The sequence below is a fragment of the Lolium rigidum genome, chromosome 6 (assembly GCF_022539505.1).
Source record: "Lolium rigidum isolate FL_2022 chromosome 6, APGP_CSIRO_Lrig_0.1, whole genome shotgun sequence".
Taxonomy (NCBI): Eukaryota; Viridiplantae; Streptophyta; class Magnoliopsida; order Poales; family Poaceae; genus Lolium; species Lolium rigidum.
Genome location: NC_061513.1, coordinates 322,338,549 through 322,350,779, shown reverse-complemented (window position 1 = coordinate 322,350,779; position 12,231 = coordinate 322,338,549). Strand labels below are relative to the sequence as shown.

At 41.5% G+C, this 12,231-nt stretch overlaps 1 protein-coding gene across 1 annotated transcript in view; it reads left to right on the top strand.

Moving 5' to 3' along the window:
• The window catches only part of LOC124664706, a 9,138-nt gene extending 3,249 nt beyond the window's left edge, over positions 1-5,889 (top strand). Inside the window, exons 2-12 of the mRNA XM_047202161.1 lie at positions 193-298; positions 379-442; positions 772-811; positions 904-995; positions 1,090-1,239; positions 1,352-1,606; positions 1,866-2,047; positions 2,867-3,094; positions 3,636-3,792; positions 4,030-4,127; positions 5,644-5,889. Coding sequence (XP_047058117.1) covers positions 193-298; positions 379-442; positions 772-811; positions 904-995; positions 1,090-1,239; positions 1,352-1,606; positions 1,866-2,047; positions 2,867-3,094; positions 3,636-3,734 — 1,216 coding nt within the window. The 3' untranslated portion in view covers positions 3,735-3,792; positions 4,030-4,127; positions 5,644-5,889. The remainder of the gene's footprint in view (positions 1-192; positions 299-378; positions 443-771; positions 812-903; positions 996-1,089; positions 1,240-1,351; positions 1,607-1,865; positions 2,048-2,866; positions 3,095-3,635; positions 3,793-4,029; positions 4,128-5,643) is intronic.
• The last annotated feature ends 6,342 nt before the right edge of the window (positions 5,890-12,231 follow it).

Genomic DNA, 12,231 nt, shown 5'->3' with positions numbered 1-12,231 from the left:
CTTATTCTTAAGATACAATTCATGATGTATAGAGCCTTCTCTGTCTAAACTTCTGCCATACTTCTCTGTTCAGCGTAATTGTTTCTTTCCAAATATTACTTTTTTTTTCTTCCAGTTTTCGGTTTGGTTATTGCCATTGTTATATTTTAATATTTTTTTCCTGATATTTACTTGAAAATGTATCATTTCCAGTACTGGATTTTACCATGACCCTGTCGCTGGCTGGTACTACAGCAGCACAGATGGTCAGTACTACATCTATGAGAATGGAGATTATGTGTTATGGACTTCAGATGCGGTAATTATAAGTTCATTTTGTTCCTCCAAATTTCTCAGCGTGTCATTGTCACGTGTGACCTTACATCCATATTCAAACAGAGCAAGGAACTCAATGTACATTCTCTATCTGATGAAGCAAGCCAAAGTTTCCAGGAATGCTCTTGTATGTCTCATTAATCAATATGCTGTTCAGTAGCTCTTGTATGTTTCGTTACTCAATATACTGCAACTTTTAGGGCATATTTGTTCAGTATCTACAATTCTCTTGAAATTTTTGAAAAATAAACGTGCCATCTTTAGCTTCAGAACAGCGACATTAGCCAGAAATGAAATATGTGAAATGGGACCTATAGTGTGCAGAATTGTAGATTTTGTGTTTCTTTTATAGAAAATGGTCCGGACTACTTTTTTGGGAAACAAATCATTGTAAATAGAACTCTTTGTAATAGTTGGTATCGGAAATATAATGTGATCGTTTTTCACGTTTAATAGCAGGACCGGAACTGGATATTCCTCAGCCGCCATCAGAATGGTTCTTGCTTAAATAATCACCTCTCTCTTATCTGATGAACATCTTTTTTTCAGATCCCTAAATTTTGCGCTTGATTTCCTATGTTCTTATAGGTTGGAGGAAACACTAATCAACATGTATTTATCAGGATACTCAAATACAGATGTCAAAAATGAAAAATTACTAGGAGAATCACAGACAATCGGTTCGTAACTTTAATTATTGTTTTTTCCCCAGCTTCTTGTATTCTTGTATCGGTTTGTACTGGAAATTCAGAAAGAACTTATTATGGTCACCAGAGGAAAACAGAAGTGAGGCAGTTGAGAACAAACTCAGTAACTTGGCTTCAGATAATGTGTCAGACTCTCTGAATGATGCTTCATTAGAGCAAATAGAAGATAAAATGCAAACTGAGAACCTCACAGCTGTTGATGAATCATTAGGGGAAGGTGAGGGACCATCATATTACTATCTTCATTTTTATTAAGGATTATCTGATGTGCTGTCTCTGTGTGATGTGTGGGTCTTACTGATGTTTTGTTTTGCATATTGTTTTCCCAGAGGAAGAGAAATGGCTTTCTCAGTATGGTCAAACAGAGAGAGTAAATGATGGTCTGCCATTGTCTCCGAGTGTCGATCTGTGGGACTGGGATATGATCACCGAATCTGTTAGCAAAGGCCAGCCCATGTCTAGGCTTGTGGGACGTTTAACTAGGGGTTCTAGTACACTTCATCCTTCTCTGCCTGCTCGTGGTCGCCTTCTAAGAACCGCTCCTGTGCGTGAAGTTCATCTTGATCTTGTACGTGTTTCAACAGGTAAGACTGAATACTTCGATAGATTCCAGAAAGATAGGAAATTGCAGTGTTTTCCTTCTTTTTTCTTCCTAATATACACAAGTAACTTGAATGTAATGTAATGGACTTCTTTTTTTCTATCAATTACCATTAATCAAGCTAAAGAAAAGACAGGATATTGTTAAGACAGATTTCAAATGTTCTCTGGTTGACAATTCTGGGGCTGTGGGTCCTAAAACTCCATGTACAGCTCACAAGTACTCACATATCATATTTTCAGGGAAGTTGTACAGGCTAAGGAACCCAAGCAGAAAATACTGGGCCTCTTTATCAGCATATGACTCTTCCAACCCAACAAAAGATTGGGGTTTTCCTGATATATATGCCAACCCTAATAGCAATTCAGATAAGCAGTCAACTGCATGTTGCCAGTCTGAAGTTGCTCATGAATCTTCTACCGAGGTAGGTGTTTCAGCTGCTAGTGGCAAGGCAAGTTAATGTTAGCTGATTTCTCTTGTTGTCATTTGCTGAAGTATTGTGATTATTCTAGCCTGTTTCTTTTCCAATAATTTACTGAAAACATCTGTAGATTTATGTGGCTTCTATGTTCTGCTCCTGTTTGAAGGACGTTAAGTTTCTTTCGACAGTGTTTCAACTTTGTGCTATTCTCATCTTGTTAGTGAATTTTGAATTGTGCAACCTATTGGTTTGTTATCTCATGATGAATTGGAGATCATATGATTGAAATCGATAGTAAAAAGATGTAGACGAAATATTGAAGGCTAGAGGAAACATATGCTTTTTACGTCTAGTGTGTACTACTCCTAGGTAACAGCAATACAGCATGAATGGCCAATGTCAAAATCAAGGGGTTAGAAGTTAGATAGACAGTAATTAATTCATTTTATTTATTATTTTATGCTGGCAACTCTTTTCCCATGGATTTAGAATTTCTATCGACATCAGTTTTATGGCGTATGTACATTATGTTGCCTGATTCTAGGTGCTCTAAATAATTTATATGTTGAAAAATGCTTCAGAATGGCATATTTTTGCTTCAGTAAACTCATTCTTTCTTGTTGTTGTATCAAAAATACATTGACAATGCTATATCATTCCATGTTTCTAATCTCTATTGAGATCATTACCTAAAATAGTTCATGGTATTGTTTCTGTTGAATTGTTTCCCGACATGGCCACGTTTCCAATTTCCTAACATAAAGCATAATTACTGATGTTCTTGATAGCCATAATATTCTGAGATGTTTGCAATATTTGTAGGAGCAGAAGATAAACACTTATAGGGATAGAGCTGCTGAGAGAAGAATCCTACACCGTGGCTTAGGGACAGGACCTGGTCAGAAGCAAAGTAATGGCATAAATTCTGATGAATATGAGGAGGCAAATGAGGACATGGACTCATTGGGAGCTGTACCAGTTGATATGAACTTCCGTTCCAGTGGTTTGAAGTCTGCAAAGAGAATCATGGAGAACATGGGCTGGAAGGAAGTATGTCTTTATCTTATCTGCATTGTTGGACCTGATATATGCCTTTGCATTCTAGGATGGAAAAAAAATGCTTTCAAGAACACAAGAAAAAAATCTTCTTTTCTTTTATTGTGTAACTAGTTTTTGTGTAAACACAAGTCCCCTTCAAATCTCAGATTCTCAGTGCCTGAGGACTATCTCTCCTTCGTGACTGAGTATTTGTTTTTGAAACTTGGTGCTAATATATGTTTTCTGACTAAGGGTGATAAGCAATTGAAATCAAGTATAATATTTGGTGAAGCATTTTTTACATTGATCACATTTAGCAAACACATGACAAAACATTGAAAGAAATGACAGATCTGTGACATGTATTTCCAGATTATCCATTGGACCGGTGCTATAGTAAGGATCAACTACACTTCTCTCATGCATACAAATAACACTTAGAGCTGCCAATGAGAACTGAGTGGCTATTAAGCATAGTATTATATTTCATAGAATGAGTATTTGATTTTTGTATTGATTTTCAGATTTTGATCTCATTGTCAAACTTGTTTAGGGAGAGGCCCTTGGTAAAAGCAGTCAGGGTATTGTAGAACCTATACAGCCAAACGTCAACAAACATGGTGCTGGTTTGGGATGGAACCACATGCGCTAAGATGATCTCCACCCCCCTGCACTTGGTGATTTCAGTGCATGTTCTGTGGCCTCCGGAGGTAAATGCAGTATACTGCATCTAATAATAAGATAATGGGGAGAATGCACCAAATTTATATTTTCATTAGTTTGTGTACCTTGTCTCACATATTTTAAGCAGTTGAACGTTATACTTAAGAGCCACATGTTAAACATAAATTGCTATGTGAGAGATGGAAATTCATTAATCTATTGTCTATGTTTGGATCATGAAAGTGTATTTATTAACTTGCCAAAACTTGGTGTCGTTGATTCAGGTGTAAATTCTATGCAGGATGCGTGTAACAGACCATGGTGGCAATTCTGACCATTGTGACTTGTGAGAGGACATCGTTTTAGTACTGCAGATACAAAGGTTTGTCTTTCTACTTATGTTTAATTTGTCCCATACTGCGTCTAGCAAATTTATTGTGTATCTGAAGTCTGGTTTAAAATCCTCAAGAAGGATATTTGTTACCTGTTATTGGACTGATGGAAGGCCCATATATATTATTGAAAGAGAAAATAACAAGTTTGTTATCCCCCCTCCCCCCACCTCACCCCCTGCATGATTGTTATATGTTTTTGCTACCATATTTATATGATTTTCCTTTTCTAGCAAGCTGTGCAATTGCTTGTATTATCCAAAATTATGATATCGCTATTGTTCACATTCAGATCATGCATTCACATGCTGACACTAGTAAATTCTTGCAGCTACTTTTGAGTCTACTTTCTTTCTGGTAACATACAGTATGCACTGTATCTGAGTTGATACTGTAACATTATTTCGATATGGTCCGTTGTTTTGTGCTTTTCCACCTGTCAATTGATAAATGTGCGACGAGTTGTAATTTCTCTTTGTAACAATTTGTATTTATTTTCTATTTGTAGTGTGGTAAAAATGCTTTTAAAACTTTTGATCTTTGGTCACGAGCTTGTTAGGTGTAGTTTGTACTTTGTAGTAGCTGCAATAATTTTCTACTTTCGAGATGTTTGGACTTAGGATAGCATCACATTTTTTTTGGAAGTAGCACTAGACCATGGATTTCAGCTTCGTAATCTTATTTGATGTCATTTGACTACTGAACAACCTTAGTTGTTCAAGAAAATTGCATTCATTGATTAGTTCTATTGTGAACATCGCTCATGACATGGAGCCTATATATGATGATTGTGTCTCAGAATCAATGTAGAAAAGTAGTTAACGTTCATAAAAATGCCAGAGCGGAAATCTTTTATGTGCCACTACCACAATGCAAGGGCAGGAGCGCATTTGGAGTCTAATCTAACAGAGGATTAGTCATCCTCTTCCTGCTGTGTAAATTAGTACCTTGCACAAGCAAATGTGTTTCAGCCCCATAGAAGTGCCGAAAAGTAAAGTTAGTCTTCCTTGGGAGTGATTAACAATCTAAATCATTTGGGCGGGGGCTGGACTTGCTCATTGTGCACAAGCAAGGTATAAGTACTGCATATGACCAAAGATGATGAGATCACAAAGAGAATGGAGGGAAGAAGGTGGTGGTTAGGACTGATGACAGTTATTATATGTATACTTTTTTGTCCTAATTGCTTTCTAGGGCGGAAAGAAATCAAAGGGCTCAATTCCACCGCCCTGGAAACCCGGGCACTGCTCCCAATATGGTTACCTAAAGAACGATTACCTAGCTACTAGCTTGGTTTGGCAATCTCTCTGATGCGGAGTTCAACTGCTCAAGTGTGACTTGACCCCAAACCAACTCTGTTGTGGGCTCAACATCTTATTTGAATCCAGAATGGTGTAGTAGTACTATTACTATAGTTCATAATTAATTAATTATGCATCGTGATTGTCAGCATCTTTCTGTTTGTGAAATTCATCAGACCTTATGTGTGTTTGTTGCTTTTTGTAGGGAGCGGGGGAAACCGGGAAAATCGATGTGACACGTTTGGCTGAAATATGCAGAAGTTTAGCAGCGGTTACTTAATCTGCGTACTAAGGACCCACAAAATTCTTACCCCTTTTATGGCTCTAATCTGTTTTATAACCTATAAATTGACTTATCTATTTCGATTTGTAAATATAACGAAAAAAAAAAGTGATGTGATGATCAAAACTTATTTCCATTTGTTCATGTGGTGTTAGTTGATTTATAGCCCCCACCCTTCGCTCATGGAACAGGCACGGGATAAACGAAAACAAACCAACATAACTTCAATTTTTCATTATAGTGGCAGATACTTGTTCTACTGAACAGTTGAAGCCTCATGGTGAATGGAGCATCACTGCATCAGCATGCAGTTACCTCTCAAGCCACTAGCCCATTAGGTAAGACGCATGCACTGAACTCTCTTGTACTCTTATACTGTTTCTTGTAGAGAAAGTTATAGTTTATACGGTTAGATTTGGTGCCAATAGTATGAATCACCGTCACTTTAAACATTAGTGCTTCTCTGATTTCAGGATTTTTTGAACACAAACATTAAATGACATGCATTCTCTAACCCTAGATCGGAAAACTCAGTATTTTTTCGCACAAAATAGGAAAGGTGCAGTAATTAGCACAAATGAACTGTAACAAGAGGTTCTTTGCGAAAATTGTAGTAAGAGCTTTGAATAGATATCTTTTTCCCTGTTCAAAATAGAGCACAAAGCAATCATTAAACCTGAGGTTTCTTGCAAATAAAACATAGTAAATCCTCAAAGAGAAAACCCCTATTCGAATCACATCCTATATACAGTTGATTGATTATCAGACTGTTCACTAATGACCCAGAATGAGAAGTCTCGATATTTGACCCGTCTTGCCATTTTCAACGAGCATCAAGCAATCACTCATGCATGGCAGGGACGCGCCCTGTTGGTTCCATCGGGAACGTAACGTCATCCATCTACCCTTGTCAAATCATTGGCTGCTGGCACTGTTACGCCTCGACAGGAAAAGATGCAAATCACGGTTTCTCATGACAGGTCCTTCTTCTACTTCGGTCCGGGAACGACACCGTCTCGTCCGTCCATGCAGATAGAAAAAGAAACCTTCCAATCCAAATCGCTCTGGTCGAGGACGCAAGTCCCAATCTATCAAATTTATTGACGTGCCCAACCTGCAGGGGAATTGGAGGTAAACACTGTATCCCCTTGTCTGAACACCCAATCAGACTCTTTGCCCTCATGGCTCTGGAGCTCTAGCTCAAGTGAAGTGCCTTCTCTTCTTTTCATACTGCATCTGCATGTAGACCTGACCAGAGCATGGTAAATCGATGCTCATGTGTTCTGACTTCTGCCTGCCTTGGCCTGATGGCTGCATATAATTGCACATCACCAGCTAGGGAAGTGACTGATGATGCTAGCTGATGGCTAATTTCATGCTTGATCTTAATTTTCTTGAGCCTGGAGTTAAACAAATGGACACCTAGTATTAGTAGTGTATCACAAGCACCACCTCCTCCTCACATGACCCCTACTATGGGCTATGGCTATGGCCTATCCATCCGTGTCCTTGTGACTTGTATTCTTCTTGTCTTTAGCCCATGCATGTGCCCCTACCACCCACCACCCCTGACGCCTAGATTCCCCGTCTCTCTCGCACGCTCCCTGGTCGTCTTACCGACACCATTAACTAAGCAATCTTTGCTCCTGTGTACTGTAATTGTAGCTTGCAAGTTTCTTCAAACATTACAACTCAAATACAAGAATTGTTTGCAGAAAAGAACCTTCATGCTTAAGTGTCAAGGAACACTGTGCTTAACGAGGATGTAGCTAACTTGCTGATCTACCCGTGTTTGCAATTCAGACCTCATTCACGTCGTATGGAGTTTGCAGAAAGGATGTCCAGAAAACTGATTTAGCATAGAACTACAAATTAAATCGGCAACAAAGTAAAACTACAAAAAAGCAAGGGAAATGATGTCCTTAAGAAAACTAGTGGTATTGTTTAAAAAAAAAATGCAAAGATACCTCTGGGGACCCGGGAATCAGTGCAACAACTTTTAGGGATTCTCTTCCCTTGTTCTAGGTATTGTATGCCATGTATTTTTCAGATTTCTGGATTTTGTACGACTGCCTGTAATTGTCCTTTCAGGATCGAAGTACACATCAATCCATATCCACACTTGCTTTCTGCTTGCAAATTGCACGTAGTACTTGGTAAAATCTACAAGTTTGTACAAACAATTGGATTGGCCCTGGGATGGGGAATTATTGAGTAGATGCTGTCATGCGGCAAGCAACTCAAGGAGTCCACACCCTCACGTGATCCAGTAATCACTTCAGTTTTATCTGCTCATTTTTCTTTCTTACTTAAACGAGAAGAAATATCATACTTATGATTCTGTTCAGCAACGCTATCACTGCAGATCCGCTCACTTTCAATTACCACCACCACCGCTAGTTACATTCCATATGTCGAATATATTATGATTCGGTCAAAAACTTAACGTACTACATTTTGTATTAGTATATACTAGCATGAACATGGTAGAAGTAGACTAGCCAAATTGTTAGGCATAACATGCTAGTCTGGTAGATCTAGACTCTGGTGTGGTGAAAACTTTGGGAGCTATTCCACTGGGTATGGGTTCATGATTAGTCCCTTGAACTCATTTGCTATGGCATCACATAGACTTAATAGTCAATGCTGTATTTTCTTTCTTTCTCCACCCCTTTCATCATCCATGTAAAAACTGAACAGCTTTTCACACCAGACACCAGCTTTGAGCTTCACTTGCATGCTGATGCATCATTGCTCAGCACATTTGATCTACCAACATACTTCTTGTGAACTAAGCTTACCCACAGTACTATTTTTCTGCTATTAGATGAACTGAAGGTCTGAAGAAAGCAGATGTTTTTACACAGCTTTCACAGTAAGAAAGTTATCTGAACATTACCCTGTTATCTATGCATCCAGCAACACTGCCCTTTCATGGGAGAGAAGAACAGAAAAGCATGGTGTTCTTTTTTATCAGGCAATACTACTTACAATGCATGTCGCTGCCTGCCCCCAAAACCCCAAATAGAAGCCCTAATTCCGATGTAAATACTCTGCAAGTTCCACTCATTGGAATTATCTTCCACGGGATTAGAGGTGCTGTGTTCCACGGTTAATTAGGACCTCCCATTTACCAATGGGAATTTGTACTGAAGGAGGGTAGATCTAGATCTGTGAGCCTGTAAACAATTTCAGTACAGCGCCAGAATTTTTTTAACCGCTGCTGATGGCGGCTTCCTCGCAATTAGCGCAAAGTACAAGAAAGGCAGAGGTGAGGCCACTAGTTTAACCATGAGCTACAGCTACCAGTTGGCAGTGAAATGTATTAGCTAAGTAGCAGTAGATCTGATCTACCGCTCCTACTTTGCCAAGGGCATGTGGTGCCCTCCCCTCCTCCATTAGGGCAGTAGATTAGATCTAACCCTCTTGTTTAACTTTGTTAACCTGCAGAGGGAGCAGATACCCACTAAGCCGCTACCAGTACAATTTCAATATGATTTTTCACTGCATGGAATGAACTGCCTTGGTTGTGTCATGTGGTTTACCAGCTGTGATGCATAATGCTTGCCTCCCTCTCTTGGTTTTCTTTAACCCTTTTCACCTTTCATTTCAACCATTGAAGATTCCCGCAACCCATGCCATGATCACAGCTCAAAGCCTCACCTGCTCCTTTTGACACAAGGCCAAAGACTCTTGGAGCATCTTGCTACACATTTTCTCAAAGAAGCTTATTCTAGATGGTTGTTGCATTTCCAAGATATTCTTGTACTGCTTTAATTAGCAATGGCGATTGCAGTTTACGCTGCATCCATGATGAGCCGTTTGTAAAATACCACGGAAAGAAATCCACCAGTGTCACTCACACTCTTTCCATGAAGTTACCTCACCTTCCTGATGGAACGCAGCAACTGCTGTGACTGAGGGCATCTCCAGTCGTGGCGACCCAACCGTCCAAAACGGTCTGACTGCGAATTGGCTGCGCATGCTCCAGCGGCGCGACCCAAACAGATCGACTCGCGCGGACCGATCTATATGTTCTCCAAATTTAGGCCGCCGATGCATCGGACCGGATAGTGTGCGCGTCCCCCCGCGTCCTCCCTCTTGCCCACCCAAGCCCTCTCGCCACTGGGACGAAAGGGGTATACAGCCGAATCTTCAATTCCCCAAACCCTTGATTTCCATCTCCGCCGTCACCCACTCGCAGCGCCACCGTCTGTTGCCATCGCCAGTTCCCAGCAGCTCACCTCCGGCTCTGTTTCCAACAAGGACAATACTACGCGTGTTGTCGGAGTTGGCAGCGCACAAGCCTCCATCCCTCCACCGGCCACGACAACACCTCTTCTACAAACGGAAGCTCGGACGCGTCTCTCGGCGGTGTGCCCACAACCCGATCGTCCGGTGGGCCGGACGGCTTTGGGGAATGAATCGAGTCCAAATTGCAATGACATGGGCATAGATATTAGATCGACTTATTTCCATTCTCTTGTGCAAATGAGTAAGGCAATCGAGTTTTTCTACAAAGATATCATCGAATCATCGTCGGACGAGGAGTCCGACGGTGAGACCGAACTCTTGTTCACCGCTGCAAGCATGGCGCATAACCATTATCTGCTATCGAAGCGCAGGGGTGGGTCATCTGTGAAGCACAAGGCCAACAATGACCGAGATCGAGTCGGTGGACACGCATGCGATACTACTTCCACCCTACCAATCCGGTGTACGACGCGAAGACATTCCTCGCCACTATAGGTGTCTAGAAAGTTGTTTCTGGATATTCTGCTTGGCGTGAGGGCATATGATGACTACTTCGATGCCAAGCTCAATGTTACCGGTAAGGTTGGCTTTTCCTTGTACCAAAAATGTTCGGCGGCCATTCGACAGCTTGCGTATGGAGTACCAGGTGATCTGATTGATGAGTACTTGCGCAAGATCGAGTACACATGCATTGAGGTCATGTACAAGAATTGCACATCGGCTATTGCGGTGTTTGGCGAAGTTTATCTGAGAGATTTGACCACCGAAGACACTTCCCGCCTCTTGTCCATCAACAGAAAGAGGGGTTTCCTGAAATGTTGGATAGCATAGACTGCATGCATTGATAGTGGAAGAACTGTCCTTTTGATTGTCAAGGGCAGTTCAAAGGGCATGCAGAGGGGTGCACGGTCATACTAGAGCTATTTGCGTCCTAAGATATATGGATTTGGCACTCCTTCTTTAGCATGTCAGGATCCAACAATGATATCAACGTCCTCTAATGCTCACCGGTGTTTTCTAGGCTTGCAGAAGGCCATGCTCCTCTGGGTGCCTATGAAATCAATGGTCATTCTTGTGACAAGGGTTATTATCTAGCTCATGGCATCTACCCTTCAGGGGCCACCATTGTGAAGACAAGCCGTAATCCTAAAGATGAAAAATGCAAGAGGTTCGCAAAAGACCAAGAGGAAGCTCGAAAAGATGTACAGCGTGCATTTAGCGTGTTGCAATCACACTGGGGAATTGTTCGGCACCCTGCTAGAACATGAAGCGCCGAGAGAATGTGGGAGGTGATGACAACATGTGTCATCATGCACAACATGATCGTTCAAGAAGAATGAGATGACAACATCTATGATGGTGACTGAATTTTGAGGGTGAGTTAGTTGAGCCATAGGTTGGGGCACCATGGGAATACTTTTTTGCACATGTATATTTCCTCTCAGGATCTAACCACCCATGACTGCCTCCAAACCGATTTGATTGAGCATATGTGGAGTCCTGTAGGAAACCAACGTGGCTACTATTATTTGATTTAAATTTTCTTGTTTGTAAGACTATGGTTGTGTGATTGTGAACTATTTATATATTTATATTTATGAACTATACTTATTACTTTATGGTAAAATATGACCAAATTTGATTGGCAATGGGCAACTGGCCAAACCTGTCTAGCGCAGACCGAATGGGTGGCGTCGTTGGACCCACTGTCCTGGCCGGCCGGACAGCTCCACACAATTTGTCGGCATGCTAACCAAAACGGACCGAATGAGTCGCCGTTTTGGGTCGGTCCGCTGAAGATGCCCCGAGGCCGCACATAGATGGACAAATGCAGTCTGCTGCTGTCTGCACGGTCTAATGACGAGGCCGGACGCCCATTACAAGCCTAAATTTGGGCTGGTTTTGCGGCCCAACAGATATCCTACGTGTTCGTCACGTGTGACCATTTTGTCCGCCTCGGACCCTGTAGCTAGACACACTCCCCCTTCACTATCACCAGCCACCACCTTGCGCAGCTGCCGTGCCCTTGTTCGATCCATGGAGGCCACGACGCCTCCCACCTTGCCTGACACAGTGCGCAACGCTATGGCCATAGCTCCCGCCATCGCGACGTTTTCGGATGGTGCCCGCGGCCACCCAAAAAAAGTCGACGTGCCTGGTTTGGTCAAGCAGAAGAAGGAGTTCACGCCGGAGGAGAGGACGGTGGAGTCGAAGAAGCGAGTTAGCCACAGAGACAACACCAAGAAAAAGCTTGTC